Genomic DNA, 17877 nt, shown 5'->3' with positions numbered 1-17877 from the left:
GCTAAAATAGGGTTTGATAGAGTTGAAGCAAGCCAACGGAAACATCTCTTCCAGAAGAGCGGTTTTATTTGTCCTTGGGTCACTTAGGCTGCACTATATGGACCTTACGTTACTACTGTATGTACTACTATATGGGAGTTTCTCAAATCCCAGATTAAAATTCCATTTTTTTTGCATTTGTGTGTGTGTTCATGTATGTGGTACATACCATATCCAGTCTCCTTTATTTTGTCCTCTCTTTTAATCTGTAATCTATTATCTTAATCCAGTGTTTATGGCCAAACAGTTTGGCTGTCCTGGCCCTGATTGACTATAATTGATTGATATAAAGGTTTTAGTTTACATCTAGTGCTAAAATATTATTATTAAAAACAGTCAGAATTTGAGGCTCCAGGGTGGTGCAACTGTCTAAGCGTCAGATCATCACAGCAATGCTCCAGGATCTAGTAGAAAGCTTTCCTTGGACAATAGAGACAGTTACTCCAACAAAAACAGGATCAACATTGTTAAATGTTTTTTTTAATAACCTTGTTTTCTGAATATAAATAAATCAGCAGGTGTCCCAATAGTTTTGTTTATGTGCTCTAGAAGTAATTTGAGTAAACTGTGAGTAAATAATCGTATGTTTGGATCTGCAGCGTGTAACTGCCACGGCCATGCATTTGACTGCTACTATGACCCTGAAGTGGACCAGAGGAGAGCCAGTCTGGACATAGAGGGCGAGTTCAGGGGTGGAGGAGTGTGTATGGAGTGTCAGGTATGCACACACACACACACACACACACACATACAGTCACTCATACTGACAAACTCAAATGTAGAATTAGTATTGATACAGTGCTATGCTGCTGTGATCATTAATCCACATATATTGTAGAGTAGCATTAGACTGAGATAGTTACTGTACGTTATCGACTTATCCAGGCTCCACACATATACACACACATAAATATATATATATGCACTATAGTTTTACTGCTGCTGTAGTCTTTCACACCATTTTATCTTTGACTTCTGTTTAAACTGCTTTTGCGTTCCAGTGTAAAGCCCTGGAAATAGCAACTGTTCTTCACTTCCACCATTTTGAACAGTGAATTCTGCTAAAAAAGTCAGTCAGTTAATCAGTCAGCTATTTATCTTATCGGACTCCAACACAACCAGAGCTTCAAGGGTCTTAGCCAGAACCAGAACGTCCCTGTTCTGATTTAATGGATCACACAGCTCTATCGGCACAACACTTTTTATGAGTTTATGAGGAGATCCCTTTTTGACTGAGTGGTAAACTAACAGTATTTTGCCTTTAATATTATACTTAATTAATCTCACATCGGGACAATGTGCATACTTGTAGGCTCCCTTGTAGTCTGTTTGATTTAGTAAAGAAAAACAAATTTTGACGCCCAAATCTGATTAATTGTAAATTTAGCTGAGAAAACTCAACCCCCCTGGAAGTATGTCATGACCCCTTGGGGAGGTCATGACCCCCGGTTAAAGAGCACCTGATTTATTGAATAAATCATGGAACAATATAATGTCTATTAAAACCTATGTAGAATATATGTTCATGATGTTTATGATGTGTGTGTGATTGTCTGTGTAGCACCACACCACAGGCATCAACTGTGAGCGCTGCATCCCAGGCTACTACAGGTCACCTGACCATCCTCTGGAATCACCACAGGCCTGCTCAAGTGAGTGACTGACCGTACAAGCTTCACAGACAGAAGCAAAACCTGTGGAGGAGAGAAAATATATTATTGTATTTCACTTTATTGTCACATGAATTATTAAATACCAGTGTCAAATCTCTCTTTTCTTTTTCTCTCTCTCTCTCTGCAGAGTGTCAGTGTGAGTCTGAGTTCACTGACGGGACGTGCGAGGATCACACAGGCCGCTGTTACTGTAAACCCAACTACACTGGTGAACACTGTGACTCGTGCGCTGAGGGCTATGAGAACTTCCCCTCCTGCTACCGTAAGAGTCCTCATGTTTTAGTACATTTTCAGCAGTCTGTCTTTCTCACTCTCTCTTTATATCTCTATAGTGTGCACTCTCACTTTCACAATGCTTTTTTTAGACACACAGTCTATCTCTGAGTCTGTTAACATGCATTTAATAATCTGATTACTGTGGAAGATTGGAAATGTATTCATAATTTGTTTTTCATAAAAAAATGTTATTCAGAATTTTGAATTTGATCAATGTTTATGGTTTTGTCCATGTAAAGTGTTTAAAAATAACAATGACAGTTATTATGTTTTTATTTAGGACTAGAATAGATTCAGGATGTAAAAAAGAGGGTTCTAATATTGAATCTCTGCTTGTTTGTGTTTGTGTTCATCAGCAGCGATTCCCACCTACCCCACTAACCAGAACGGAGAGGCCAGACCTGCAGGAGAGATCATCAGTACGATTCTTCTTCTACCTCTCTATCTCTCTCTCTCTATCTCTGTCTCTCTCTCTCTCTCCTGTATTATTATATTATTATCATTCAAATTATATCACTCTTTAAATCTCTTGTCCCACCTGTGTGTGTGTGTGTGTGTGTGTGTAGACTGTGAATGTAATGCAGCCGGCACAGAGGGGAACTCGTGTAGGCCGGACCCCCAGACCCGGACGTGTGTGTGTAAACCAGGATTCACAGGAGAACATTGTGACGTCTGCGCTCCGGGACACTACACTCTCAATTGCTTACGTAAGAGCAACACACACACAGTATTTAGAACAATTCCACAGTCCATTAATACAATAAAGAGACCTTAATTCATGATTGGAACTGGCCTGTCTGTCTGTCTGTGTGAAGATGGATGATCACAAGCCATCAAACCAAACTGAACTGCTTGTATTTTTGCACCAGGAGTGACATAAAGTTATCCAAAAGCAGTGTGTAAGACTGGTGGAGGAGAACATGCCAAGATGCATGAACACTGTGATTAAAAAACAGGGTTATTCCACCAAATAATGATTTCTGAATTCTAATAAATAATAAAACTTGTTTTCTTTGCATTGTTTGAGGTCTGAAAGCTCTGCATCTTTTTTGTTATTTAAGCCATTTCTATAAATGACAAATGCTCTAAATGACAATATTTTTATTTAGAATTTGCGAGAAATTTACTATTTATAGGTATATATTTGAGTAAAATTAAATTTGTTGTTTTATTCTATAAACTATGGACAACGTTTATCTCAAATTACAAATATAAATAATGTCATTTAGAGCTTTTATTTGCAGAAAATTAGAAATGATCAAAATAATAAATAAGACACAGAGCTTTCAGACCTCAAATAATGCAAAGAAAACAAGTTTATATTTATTTAGAAACAACAAAAGTAATGTTTTCAGATCAGAAATCAATATTTTAATTACAGCCTTAATGTGTCTTGGCATGCTCTTCACCAGTCTTTCACACTGCTTTTGGTTGAGTATTGTTTTCTTCTGTGTGTGTGTGTGTGTGTGTGTATGTGCGAATGAAAGTATGTATGAGAACTGTAAACTAACTGTAAACAGGCAGGCTAGGTCTTATTAGGCGGTTTATGTCTCTTTACTTTAGGATGCTGTAGCAGCCGACAACTAAGCAAACACGTGCAAACACATGCATACACATTATTTCATGTGTGTGTGTGTGTGTGTGTGTGTGTGTGTGTGTGTGTAAAATGTTTCCTCTCTCCTTTGTGTTTTTGCAGCATTTGTGTGACTGTAAACCACCCACATACAAAGCCTGTTTGTTTTGTTGCATCTGTTGTCTTTTTACACACACACACACACACACACACACACACACCTTCTCACACTCTGTGTCTCACTCTCTGTCTCTGCTACAGGCTGTGAGTGCTCAGGTCCGGGGTGTCTGGACGGGTCATGTGACGGGCTGACGGGTCAGTGTGTGTGCAGGAGCGGCTTTCAGGGCTATTCGTGTGATCAGTGCGCCCCCGGATACTTCAACTACCCCCTGTGCCAGCGTGAGTGTGTAGTGTCGCACTACACTAATGCCACTAAACTACACACACACAGACACACACACAACTAAGCCTGTTCACCTTCTCTCATCTTCTCTCTCTCTCTCTCTCTCTGCAGTGTGTGATTGCAATAGTTTGGGGACTGTTCCTGGTGGTTGTGATCCAACAGGTCGGTGTGTGTGCCGGCCAGAGTTTACAGGTCCTCGCTGTGAGCAGTGCAGCTCTGGCCTCCACTCCTATCCCAACTGCGAGGGTGAGAAAACACACACACACACACATAAACACGTTTACGTTTTCCCACTGGAATCTCACACTCTTGGAACTTCCGTTAGTTTGCCTGTGTCAGTGTGTGTGTCTTTCCCGTCTGCTGACTTTTCTGACTTCATTTCCCAGAGTGCACCTGTGATCCACGGACTTCGGTGAACTCTAGCTGTAGTGTGGCGGGGCACTGCCACTGCCGACCCAATTACAGTGGTTCCAAGTGTGATCAGTGTGCTCCAGGCTTCTACGGCTTCCCCAGCTGCTCACGTGAGTCTCTTACACACACACACACACACACACACACACACACGTACATCACTAAGAGAAGTAACACTGTAGCAGATCACAAAATGATAACCATATTTTTCAGACTATAAGGCACACTTAAATTCCTTTAATTTTTCTAAAACTCGTCGGTGCGCCTTATGTATGAATTCTTCCAGTCAGGTTTAAGGAGCAGTAAAGCCACTTTGCTGTAGTACAGCATAGTAAGCGTGAGGTTGTAGTGAGGTTTCTCCAGCACTAAGGCTGGGTGCAGCAGCATTAGCATTAGCCGCTAACCACAGCGCTAACTCTTTTGCCGTTTAGAGGCAAGTACCGTATATCGGACTGTAGTCTGCACGTTAACCATGTTAAAACAAGCTATGTGGGATAAACCTGGAATACCTGGGTTAGCGGCTAATGCTAATGCTAATGCTGCTGCACCCAGCCTTAGTGCTGGAGAAACTTCACTGAAAACTCACCCTCTATCAAGCTTACTGTAAATAAATAGAAGTGCTTTACTCACTCAGATAAACAGGAGTTTTCAGGAGAGAAATCTGTGTGGATTACATTTAGCGCTTGTTTGACATTGAAATATATATATTTTTTAAGAATTATAGTTTTGTTTACTTAGGTGCTTCCCTCAGCTTAACCATTAGAAGGGAAACATGGCCACACCCTTGCTCACTTAGATGTAGGCATCCTTAAAAGTGTTGCTTAATGTGCCTCATAATCCAGTGCACCTTATAGTCTGAAAAATACGGTATATGGCAAAACATATGCTTAGAAAATGTTTGAAGCAGATACATTTGAAGTTTCACATTGCGCCTCATAGTGACAGACATTCTGAACAGAGGTACCCAAACTCTCTCTCTCTCTTTCTCTCACTCTCTCCTCCTCTCTCTCTCCCTCTCTCTCTCTTTCTCTCTTTCTCTCTCTCTCTCAGCGTGTCAGTGCTCGTTGAAGGGCTCTCGCTTCACCGAGTGTGACCGAGTCACTGGACAGTGTGTTTGTCTTCGCAATGTTGTTGGTCAGCACTGTGACACCTGCAGCCCTGGATCCTACAGCTTCCCCCTCTGCCAAGGTGAACTTGCTCATATATCGTATATCTAGTTCAGCACAGAACTCTCTAGATCAGAGGTCGGCAATTAAATTTGGCAGCGGGCCAGATTTTTTTTTTCAGATTTTTTTTATGTGGCAGACCTCAAAAAATGCAGAGTAATGGGATAGAGTGATACAGACTAGTAGCTCTCCAGCCCAGAGGGTTGTTGAACCCAATCGCAGAACAGTTGATCTCAAAGCACGTAAACCCACGATCAAACCTGTGTCATCAGGGTCGTGGTCCAATACATCTCCACTGCTCCGGCTAGTGAATTGAAGCACGGCTGGGAAAAAACACCCTTATAAGGAGATGGGGAGCCTGAGAACGGGTGGAAAAACGAGAACGAGCGAAAACTAAAGTCACGCAGAGCGTGAAAGAGAGACAGAATAGAAATGTAAACAAAAGCTCGGCAGAGAAGCATTTTATTGTTTTTTTTTTTTTGTTTGTTTTTTCATTATTGTTCATTATAGTTTAAACAACCTCACATCTCTGGCCCGTGGGCCGCCTATTGCCCACGCCTGCAGTAGATGCATTTTCCAACTTTTAATATTTTAAACTCTCTCTTCACCACTGTTTTCTCTCTTTTTATTATATATTTAGCTGATTCTTGTGATCCTGCTGGCTCTGTCCAAAACCAGATCCTTCCCACTGTGGTGAGTATTAAACATGCTCCCTTTCTGTAAGATTGACCACTGTAAAAATAATAGAAATTCATTTTCTATCATTATTATCCATCATCGCTACCTTGAGAGCTGTTTTGATTGGTCACTGTGTGCTTTTACTCATTTCCCAGGGCTCCTGTGAGTGCAAGCCTTATGTAGAGGGCGTGGCCTGTAACAAATGCAAGCCCCTCTACTGGAACCTCTCCCCTGATACTCTGTATGGATGCTCAAGTAAGAAATGCTACTCTGATCATGACCATACTGTGTTTCTATTGGCTGAGCTCTTACTTGGTTGTAATTTTGGACTTTAGGTAGCTCTTGCACAGTTTGTTAGGAATTATTGAGACTTTTATACTGAAAACAAATATGTAACCATTATGTAAAGTTTAATAAAGAATCATGACAAAGCCCAACAAATATTATTTTTCTTATCTACAGGGTTACTGCAGGCCCTTAAAAAGTTTTAAAATGTCTTAAATTAAAATCCGGTTAATTAAAGTGTTAAAAAGTCTTAAATTTACCTTAAATTTGCTGTAGGTATTAAATTTTAACATAGTAAAATTAGCGGTAAGCTGGCTTACATGACATTAGCGACGAGTCAGCTACGTTACCATGGAGAGAACTAATGTTTGCAGAGAGCTAGCTAACAAAATAACGTTAGCAGCAAGTTAGCTACATTACTTGGGAGAGAACTAAGGTTAGCGGAAAGCTAACTAACAATAGCAGCAAGCTAGATAACATAGTAATGTTAGTGGCGAGTTAGCTGTGTCAAATTTACAAATTATTTTCTACCAAAGAAAGAATGCTGAAAAATAATTAAATTATATTTATTGCGGTCTAAAAAAGGTCTTAAAAAGCATTAAATGTGACTTTTAAAATGGTGCAAGTTTTTTTTTTAGTATTTAATCCTATTGCAGAAATGAATATATATATTATAATAAATATTGTGAAATATTTGGTTACCTTTTGGTTTAGCTATTCTTGTGTAGTCCCACAGGGTTCCAATGTAGGGCATTTGGAACTGTTGTTAAATGTAGTAATGAGAGCAAAGCAGTGAGTTATGGGCTTAAATAAACAGTATAAAGGGTTAAAGGGGCACTAAACCTCCTGATTTCTGCTGACACCATCCTCAGCTCAAATTTTAAAAAGGCTAAAAATTGGGAGGGGCATTGGGTGATGTATGGGTTTAGAGGCAGGGCAGAAGGGAGAGCTGATTGACATATTACCACAAAAAAGGCGTTTTTGTGATGGTTAGTAAATGTTTCTACACATTTTAAGCAGAACTGGTATGTTTTACTACTTTAAAGTAACATAATTCAGCTCTTAATAGAAAAAATATGCTTTACGGTTTAATGGGTTTTTAAAGAAAACAAGATGTCAAAGAACCTCATTGCAGAATTATATAGAACTATATTTACAATTTAGTGAATTTTAACAGTGTGTGTGTGTTGTTTGCTGTGTGTTGTGTAGATTGTGAGTGTAACACTGGAGGAACGTTGAGTGAGGTAGCAGAGTGTGCTCAGGTAAGTGATGCTTTTCCTTACTTCCTCACTTTTGAAAACAGTAATCTTGCAGCAGCATGGTAAAGTACACAGTGGGATTTTAAGGATGTTGTGTGTGTGTGTGTGTGTGTGTGTGTGTGTGTGTGTGTGTTATCAGGGTAATGGCCAGTGCTACTGTAAACCCAATGTGTGCAGTGGAACGTGTGCAGTGTGTAAGGACGGATACTTCAACCTGCAGAAAAACAACTACTTTGGGTGCCAGGGTAAGACATGTCCTACATTCTGGTGCTATTTTATCAATATTCCCTTAATATATCAGCTAATATCGGTAATTCTGTAACTCTGATCATGTGACCATGTGTGCAGGTTGTCAGTGTGATATTGGAGGTTCTGCTGGTCTCTCGTGTGGTGAGAGGAACGGCAGGTGTAGGTGCCGACCTAACGTAGAAGGACCCAAATGCAACCAGTGAGTCCAACCTTAAACTCCTGCTGAAAAATCACGTGTAAAATACATTTGAGCCATATAGACTCATCAGAAATAACATCATGACCACAGCATGACTGTGTGATGTTAATCAATCAATTAGTCAGTCAGCCAATTTGATCAGTTAATTGATCAATCAATCAGCATTTATTGCAATTAAGTGCGATTAATCACACTTGTTCTTCTTAAAATGCAAGTTTTTATAGTGGATATTTAAAAGTAAATACAAGAATGAATGTAAGAAATGTAAAATGCAAGTTTATATGACTATTTCTATTAGTGATGTCAATTAAAATACTAGTATATACTTATATATATATGCTTGAGGGGAGATGAAGCCAATGTGGGGCACTGGAATAAAGAATGCATGATTAATTGAATAGAGGAATAGAGGCACCTTGTCTTCTCTGATTGGTCAGAGCTGTCTGCCGCATGAGCAAGAAAGTAAATAGAGTGAGAATATTCTGTGTTCCAGCGTTTATATCTGTGCAGCGTGACGCTGTTTTAACACAGACTGCTGAAAATTTGCGTGCAGTACAGACGTCCGCGTATTAAATGGAGTGTTGCAGCTGCGAGCAGTGAATGCTGCACATACTGCATGAGACACAGTTTGTTTATAGCAGTGTGTTATCTCAGACCGAGACCAGATTACGATCCCACCACAAGTGCACTGTGCCAGAAAAAAGGGGCAGATTTTGGTGAAAGTTGGGGTCAAATTTGATTACGTTACTGATTCCAAATGAATCGTGTGCCTTAACGATTTTAATATTGACAGCCATATTAAAAAATTATTCTGGCGCCGCTAGAATGGCCAGGTTGCCCACGCTGACCCATGTTCGCCATCGAAACGTGAGCATCAGAACTGGATCTCAGAGCAAAATTAAGAAGATGCCATGGTCTGTTTGTGTCACATTCTGTGGAACACATGGCACCAAGTAGTACAATAATGTAAGGCAAGAACTTGGCTCAGTACCAGATACCAAAATATATGATTAGTGTTCTGTATTTTCCAGTATATTTTCCGGTAGAAAAACTTAGCCCAATCTTATTTAACCCCTTGGCCTTACCTAAAAGCTAATGAAAGCTAATAAAAGCTCACCATCACAGAGGAATTAAGGAATGGTTGATGTTAATTAATTACTGCACCACCTGCCCCCTTTCTGAAGACACACAATAAAACCTTAAATTTTACTAGTTAACCAGCAGCAGCTAGGTTGCTGAACTTTAGCGCTCCACTGCTATAATGCTATATCTGTATCGCGTACTTGAAGGGTTGTTCCAATTCTTAGGGGGAGGATTTTACTCCTTTCTCTTGTAGTAAACATTCCGAAAAAGGGAAAAAGGGTACAAAAGAGAAATGGGATTGGGGCTCATTCTGGTTTGTTTTTTTTCAAGGCCACGCCCGGATCACTATTTCCCAGACCTGCACCACATGAAGTTTGAGGTGGAGGATGGCACTATGCTGGATGGGCGGGCGGTGCGATTCGGCTATAACCCACTGGAGTTTGAGGGTTTCAGCTGGAGGGGTTACGCTCAGATGTCCCCCATTCAGGTAAGAGTCCAGCACTCTCTACTTAGACAGATTTAATGCTGATATTTAATACATTTACAATATATTAAAAATGTTTGAGTCTTTCGTCAACCACATTCTGTATACTGTATGTGTTATATCTGATATACTACAGAATACAAGTAATAATAATTGATATATGATGTATATCATTGCAGAATATTGATGGATGCTTATTGATGTACCTGTATTGTGTATGTTATTTTAAAATGTACAGTAGTTTTGCATTATTTTACTAATTATTATTTATATCATATTTATTAGTGCATGTTTTTCTTGCTATGAGTTACCTGTAATCTTTGCTGGACATTACTGATGTCGTTAGTTAAGGTAGCTGGGGTTTGCTTGTGGCTTTGCATCTGGGGAGCTAGCTTTATACAGTAAAGTGTGTTTTGCAGTACTTGGTGTTTTGCTTTATCTGTTTTGGGCGCAGTGATTGGCTGGGTGCTGTATTGCTGCTGCTGGTGGTGGTATTAAAGTGATGCTTTGGCCAAAAATGACATTTGCACAAATGTTATGTTTTCCTCCCAACCTCAGATGTGGCCAATCAGCCAAAAACTGTATGTGTTCAGGATCTACAAGGCTAATGTAGCTCACAAGTAGAGCAAGCTCACAGTTACCACTTGTGAACAATAAAGCGCACTGGATTATAAGGCGCATTTTAAGCAACACTAGTAAGGAACAAGGGTATCGCCATGTTTCCCATCTAATTCAGCAAACTCAAACAAGTGCTGGATGTTAATCTACACAGATTTCTCTTCTGATAACTGAAAACAAATAGAAGCACAATCAACGACTGCAGCAAGCTTGTGCACCTCCATGTTGGCATATAAATCTCGTAGGTAATGAGAATCATGTGCATGGCGTCACATGTCATCAGGTGTTGTCTGGTCAGAAACGGGTAAAAACACAAAAAGCCAGTAGCGTCATAGACGAGCTAGGGAACCTATATTTAATACTCAGCAACTTGAAAAGCAAAGGGGTATCCAGGTGCTAGCAATTAATAGCTAGGCGAACCGGAACGCTGTAGTGTCACTGGATCCGAGGAGTCATTGTAGTACTGAGTGTGAGAATGCTGGGAAATGGAGTCTCTGTGTCCTCCAGAGTCCAGAGCAGGCAGACTAACAAAAATACCCAGCTATGGTTTGCAACCTTACACTCTAAAAAACAGAGGTACGAAACGAGTACTTTTTTGTACTCAAAGGTACACTCTTCATAATTGTACCCTCAAAGGTACAATATTGGTCTTTACAGGGTCAGATTTGTTCCCTCTGAAGTACAAAGTCATTCCTAACAGAAATAAGTACAGATTTGTACCATTTCACCAGCCAAAAGGTACATTCAGTATTCTGTACCACTGTACTAATAAACAATATATATTTTATTTGCACATTTTTTTATTTGAAAGCCAGACAATTTTGCATCATGAAATTCTTGACACATATTTAGTTGATGATAATGTTTATAATCTTTATAATCTATACTGGCATAAAAAACATGGGTACAAAAAAGGACTTTCACTGAAAGGTACTTTTTTGTACCTCAATATAAGGTACAGCCCCAGCGACAAGCTTTGTACTCTTTTAGGTACAAATCTGTACTTACTTTTCTTAGTGTGTACTGAAGCTCAGTTATTACCTGTTCAGCAGAAAAATAGCCAACTTGCTGACCCGTTTCCATGGCTGGAGCCTACTGTTTGTATGCCACACAGATTTCTGTGATGTACTGTAAAGTTCAAATAAGAAAATACTGTCCTTTAATATCATAACAAATTTAAACAGTATTTTTGACAGAATATATACACACAAAATTTGCTCTTTACATTTTGTGCCAGAATTTCGTTATGGACGCACCAATAGAAATTCTTTACACTATTAATTTACTATTAAATGGTTTTGCATTGCCCTGCATATTTACAAACTTACATACTGGTGACCTGAGGGAACCTAATTGGCTGCTTGTGATCTTTGTAGTTGCATTAGCTTTGTAGTTCCGGGACAAAACAAATAAAAAGATACATCAGACACTAAACTTGTCTTGGCTGATTGGCTGCAGCTGGAGGAGCTGTAGAAAACTGTGTAATGTTTATTTGGCTGAGCTTCATCGCTTTAAGGAACAGCTCTGCTTTTGTGCTCTCTCTTTCTGTCTCTCTTTTTCTCTGCCTGGCTGCATTCTCTCCACCTGTAGTCGCAGGTACTGGTTGAGGTGGTGGTCGGTTCTCCAGATCTGTTCCACGTGGTGTTGCGCTACGTGAACCGCGGGGGTGTGAACGTCCAGGGGCGGGTCACTGTGGTGGAGGACGCTAGTCACGTCCTGTGTGAAAACTGTAAGTCCTTCCTCTTCTCCCTTCTGCAGATCTCTCCTTTCTGCTTCACCTCTCTGTTTTACCTCAGCTTTCCAGCTTTCCCCTCTTTCTTGCCCTCGCTTTCCAATCCTTCTGTTCTCCACAAAACCCAAAGCTAGCTGCTACTTTCTTTAGACCGGCTCGGCTGCAGTGGAACCTTCTCCCATCCAAACCAATGGCGAACCCATACTACTCCCCTGATAGAACCTACAGAACTCAGCTAGACTAACCTCATAACCACCAGGCAGGTCTTTAACATAGACCTCTGCTATGTACTCTCCCTTCCCTCCCTCTATCCCTCCTTTCCCACCCTTCTCTCTCTCTCTCTCTCTCTCTCTCTCTCTCTCTTTCTCCTGCTTCCCCCCCACCCTCCTCTATCTGTCTCAGAATGCTGTTAAATTGACGGTGTACGTGGGTGAGGCGGACATGTACCTCACGCGCTTCATCCTCAGATATGTAAACACTGAGGCTGCCATCTCCCGTGGCAAAATAAAAGTCTATCAGAACAGCAGGAGAGGTATGTCTGACCGGAGCAGTCCTCATTACTGTACCTGCATTTTCCCATTTACACCATACTGTAACATTTTAAAAACACTGTTTACCGTATTTTCCGCACTGTAAGGCGCACCGGATTGTAAGGCTCACTATCAATAAACGTCTATTTTCTGGTCCATTTTCATAAGGCGCATTTCAGAGATACTATAAGAAACTTCTAATTCAGCAGGTCTCACCACTGGGTGGTGTTTGGGGGGCGGGGGGTAGCTAACTAAGTTAAGTAAAGTTAAGTAATTTTTTTTTTCTTTTTTTCATTTTAACGTTTTGTATTTTACTCATTTAAATTTAATCATTTGTAATATTTTACTTCTATTATTTATTTACTTATTTTATATTTTATAATTTTTTTTATTTTTATGTCAAATTAGTTTTTTTATGGTATTTTATAATTTTCTGTTTTACAAATATATTTTTATTAAATGTTGATTTTAAAATGCGTACTTTTATTTATTTTATTATTTTACTATTTTATTTCTTATTATTTCTAAATTATCATTAAATGTGTTCAAACCCTTTGATGTTGTAAATGCTCGGCAACATTGTAAATGAGGGTCACCCTCAATGTTTCTTCACGAGTGAAAATAATAATCATAATAATAATCAATAATGATTGATTGATTGAAGTAAAGCTAAGCTAAGTAAACAAAACTAATAAAAAAGGCTTTCTTTAAAGTCAAACAAGTACAGAATGTTAACCTTTCTTTCTCTCCTGAAAACTGTTTATTTGGGTGAGTAAAGCACTTACAGTAAGCTTAGATTCCCAAATTTCTCCAGCACTAAGGCTGGAGCATTAGCATGACACTCTCCTCTGAATGTCTAAAGAGCTAGCGCTTAGCTCAGTCAGCGGGTAATGCTAATAATGCTACAGCAGTGCTAGCCGGGTTAGCAGCAGGCCGCAGGCTGATAATACTCAATTCTGCATGGCTTAGCACAGTTAGCAGGTAATGCTAATACTGCTACAGCAGTGCTACCTGTGTTTAGCAGCAGGCCACTGGGTGATAATACTCACCTCTGAACGACTAAAGAGCTTGTGCTTAGCGTTGTTAGTGGGTAAAGCTAATGCTGCTTCAGCAATGGTAACTGGGGTTAGCAGTAGGCTACTGGCTGATAATACTCACCTCTGTACAGGGAAATAATGGTTAGTGGCTCATGCTAATGCTACTCCAGTCTCGGTGCTAGAGAACTAAACTGAAACTCCTGTATAAAGCTGTACTTCAGCAGAGTGGCTTTACTGCTTCTTCATAACTGACTGGTACCATTTATACATAAGAAGCACCGTTTTATGAGGTGCACTGACGATTTTTGAGTAAATTTTAAGTGCGCCTTATAGTGCGAAAAATATGGTAATAGCACAGGAGTGTTCTAATATATTCTGATGTCTCTCTTTCTCGCACTTTTTCTCTCTCTTCTCTCATTCTCTCACTTTTTCCTCAGGCTCAGAACAGGCCAAGCAGATAGTTTTTGCCCCCAGCTCAGAGCCCACGTTTGCGAATGTGCCCCAGAACAGCTTTGTGGAGCCGTTTGTACTGAACCCTGGAACCTGGACTGTGGTGATCGAGGCTGAAGGAATCCTGTTGGTACGTTTATTAACCCTTGTGTGGTGTTCGGGTCTGTGGGACCCGTTTTCATTTTTCATCAAATGATACTAAAAAAATATTTTTTCTAACTCAAACTCATTGGCATTGGCTCATTTTTTGTGAAAAACATATATCAAAACACATTTTCGATAAACACACACTGTACACCCCCCAAACCATTTATATTACATACAGTATGTTTGGCCAAGGGCTAATAAACATTGCTTCATTTGTAAATTTGAAACTAAACAAATCTTCTACTCATATCTTGAGTTTAATTCATTTTCTTTTACATTTTATTAAAAAACGAATAAAAAAAAGAGTAGCACTTTTTGAAAGAAATGTAAAGGGTTAAAGGTAAAGGGCAAATATTAACCATGTAAGCTGTTTATATTGCTTGCAATTTAGGTGAAGCAAGCATGTGTAAAGCATTTAAATGTAAAATTGCTTAATTTGGCTGAATTAAATACAAGTAACAAAGTAAACGAGTAACAAAAATATGAACACCACACAAGGGTTAATGTAATAAAACATGACATGCTGTGTTTTACACGGATTTTTCACAGCTTTTTTTCCATGATTATTACAGGTTATTCTTTTTTACACACCTATATTTTTCATCCTATGAGGTGCACCCAAAATCAGTTTGCCTTATAATCCGGTGCACCTTATTCATGAATTTTACCAGTCAGGTTGTAAGAAGCAGTAAAGCCACTCTGCTGAAGTACAGCTTTATACCAGGTTTCAGTTTAGTGATGATAAAACCCGAAAACAGACTAATTTAAACCGGAATTTGCTATAAAATATCAAACAAAGTTGGGGCCTTATGTGTTCCCAATGTCGCTTCTCTTGTATTTTATGATTCAGATTCTTAGAGACAAAAAGCAGACATACTCAGCAGTGGACTAAGACATAACTAGAGAAAAATAAAATCACAGCCAATGTCTTTTCTTAGTTCCCCTGTGTTTGTGGTGGTAATGTGTATTTCTGAAATAACTCTTTCTCTCTCTTTCATAGGATTATCTTGTGCTGTTGCCCAGCGCGTACTACGAGGCTCCTCTTCTGCAGTTTGAAGTGACTGAGCCCTGTACATACAGCCACACCCCGGACCCCAGCCAGAAGTTAGTATATTGCTACAGAGGAGAGAGAGCACATAACTGCATTATGAATGAGTTATTTAATTCTCTTTCAGTCTTTAGTCTGTGTCGTAGCTGTTGTAGTTTCTTCTTGATATATAGAGTACCACTTAAAAGTTTGGAAACACCTTTTTCATTAATTTAACGTTTCCTGTCTTGTAGCTCAATACTTAAGTCATCCAAACTATGGAGAAGAACATATTAAATTATTTAGTAAACAAAAAAATCTTAAATACACCAGAATATGTTTTATATTTTAGATTCTTCAAAGTAGCACCTTTTGCTTAGATGACAGTTTTGCACTGTATCTTGGCTGTTATTTTTCTCAGTCAGCTTTATGAGGTAGCAGTGTTGTATAAAGCAGCGTTTCTCAACCTTTTTTCTATCACGACACCCTTTAAAAGTATGCAAAATCTCAAGGCACCCCAGTTTACAAATGGGGGGGGGGAGAACGAGGAGAGTTGCTGGCGGAATATTTTATTTCAGGTGAGAAGGGGGGGTGGGGGGGTTATTTACAATTAGCGCGAAACCTGCAGACTTTTCAAACGAGTGAAATACTCTGCTACACTCACTGCTGAACTACCACTGGATGAAGAAGTTAATGGCTCCAATTCAGAGTTATCTGAACCTGCAGTCTTCTTTAAAAAAAAACGTTCCATGCGAGCTTGAGCGCTTCACACTACTCTCGCAGTGCATCGCGTGGGGGAAAAACTTTACAGTGTGTCCCAATTTAGGGGCTGCATCCTTCGGAGGCTGTATTCGAAGACAGATTGCGTCACAGCTGCGCAGTAATACACCGCCTATCTCTGTGGGTCGCATCCTCCAGAGTATGCTGCCTGTGAATTGGGACACACACCGACACGCGCTGACTCTGGAAAGGAAATATGCACGTGATGCGCAATATTTTGACGGCACCCCCGATGAAGCCAGACGGCACCCCAGGGTGCCGCGGCACCCTGGTTGAGAAACACTGGTATAAAGTACTGAAATCTCACACTCAAGTAAAAGTATAGGTACCCCTCCAAAATATGACTTTGGTAAAAGTCCAAGTCACTGACTCAAATGTTACTTGAGTTAAAGTCTTAAAGAATCTGAAACATCTTGTACTTAAGTATGAGAAGTACTGTAAAAATAGATACTCAAGTTATGTAATTTAAAAAAAAAGTATTAAGTAAAAAGTACACAAGGCAAATGCAGTTTGAATGACATTTTTGATATTTTGGTAAACTTTGGTCAAAACACAGTTAAAATGTACAATCGAGTGCAGGCAAAATTGACAAAAAAATAAGCATTTTCTAAGCCTTCAGTGTTTCTTCAAATAAGGTCAGTGCTATCTACTTAAAATGTACACACAAATCAAGTGCATGACAAATGAACCAAAAAAGGCTGCCTGCTACTGTTATTGCAATCATTATAAACAAAAAAAAGAAAAAAAAAGAAATATAGAAGACAACTGAAGAGGGATAAATAGATAAATAAATAAATAAAATAACTCTGCACAAAAAATGCTGCCAAAATCACCAAGAAAAAAACTGTTATTGTACTGATTACTGTACTTCACAAGCTATAGAGGTGCACACTCAACCGGAATTAGGAGGGAACTGCAGCTTCTGGCATCTGAAGAGGAAGACTTTTGTAAAACCTAAACCTGAAAAAGGCAGTGCTGAAATGAGGTGTACATCACACCAGAGGAAAAAAGCGACTTATGTTCTAACATTGCGTTTTCTATCTCTCTCTTTTTGTAACGAGTAACTAAACCGATCATTGAAAATGGATCGGAGTAAAAGTATGCAATTCAATTCAGAAATATAGTGAAGTAAAAGTGAAAGTTGTCCAAAAAAAAATTTAACTCGAGGAAAGTACAAAGTATTCCAAAATATACTTAAGAACAGTAGTGAAGTAGTTTTACTTCGTTACTATGCAACACTGTGAGGTAGTCACCTGGAACGATCAGCTTTAGGTTAACAGCTGTGCTGAACTCGTCAAGAGTTAATTACTTGGATGTTTTGTCAAGTTACTTCACGTGTTTCAGAGCATCAGTTGTGTTGTGAAGAGGAAGAGTTGGTACACAGCCCCATTGAAAAGAACTACTCAAGTAAATAAAATTAAAAAATGCTCAGTCAATGTCTGTCAATCCGAAACATTTCAAGAACTTTGAAAGAATCCGTAAGTGCAGTCGTAAGGACCATTAAAAAATAAATGATGATGAAACTGGCTCTCATCAGGACCACCCCAGGAAAGAAAGAGCAAGGGTTACCTCTATTGCACAGGATAAGTTTATCAGAGTTTCCTCAGTTGCCTCAGAAACCACAAGTTAACATCACCCCAGAGTGTTTTCACTACATGATTCCTTATGTTATTTCATTGTCTGGATGACTTCAGTATACATTTACAATGTAGGAAAAAAACAAACAAACAATCAATGAGATGGTGTGCCCAAACTTTTGACTGGCACCAAATGTTACC

At 39.3% G+C, this 17877-nt stretch overlaps 1 protein-coding gene across 3 annotated transcripts in view; it reads left to right on the top strand.

Annotated features, from left to right (window-relative positions):
• lama5 (laminin, alpha 5) overlaps window positions 1–17877 on the top strand; it is a 135461-nt gene that overhangs the window by 64484 nt on the left and 53100 nt on the right. Inside the window, exons 8-25 of one of the 3 annotated variants that reach the window (XM_022677607.2) lie at window positions 639–757; window positions 1601–1691; window positions 1840–1974; window positions 2348–2407; window positions 2555–2695; window positions 3823–3960; window positions 4076–4210; window positions 4351–4485; window positions 5426–5563; window positions 6182–6234; window positions 6375–6474; window positions 7714–7766; window positions 7903–8008; window positions 8112–8211; window positions 9625–9781; window positions 11987–12125; window positions 14133–14275; window positions 15293–15396. In XM_022677607.2, coding sequence (XP_022533328.2) covers window positions 639–757; window positions 1601–1691; window positions 1840–1974; window positions 2348–2407; window positions 2555–2695; window positions 3823–3960; window positions 4076–4210; window positions 4351–4485; window positions 5426–5563; window positions 6182–6234; window positions 6375–6474; window positions 7714–7766; window positions 7903–8008; window positions 8112–8211; window positions 9625–9781; window positions 11987–12125; window positions 14133–14275; window positions 15293–15396 — 2047 coding nt within the window. Of the gene's footprint in view, window positions 1–638; window positions 758–1600; window positions 1692–1839; window positions 1975–2344; window positions 2408–2554; window positions 2696–3822; window positions 3961–4075; window positions 4211–4350; window positions 4486–5425; window positions 5564–6181; window positions 6235–6374; window positions 6475–7713; window positions 7767–7902; window positions 8009–8111; window positions 8212–9624; window positions 9782–11986; window positions 12126–12530; window positions 12661–14132; window positions 14276–15292; window positions 15397–17877 lie in introns of all 3 variants that reach the window. The other 2 variants (XM_022677609.2, XM_022677606.2) reach the window with 2 other exon arrangements.

Source organism: Astyanax mexicanus, chromosome 13 (genome assembly GCF_023375975.1).
Source record: "Astyanax mexicanus isolate ESR-SI-001 chromosome 13, AstMex3_surface, whole genome shotgun sequence".
Lineage (NCBI taxonomy): Eukaryota > Metazoa > Chordata > Actinopteri > Characiformes > Acestrorhamphidae > Astyanax > Astyanax mexicanus.
Note: the sequence above shows the minus strand (reverse complement) of the source record. Positions and strands in the feature narration are given on the sequence as shown.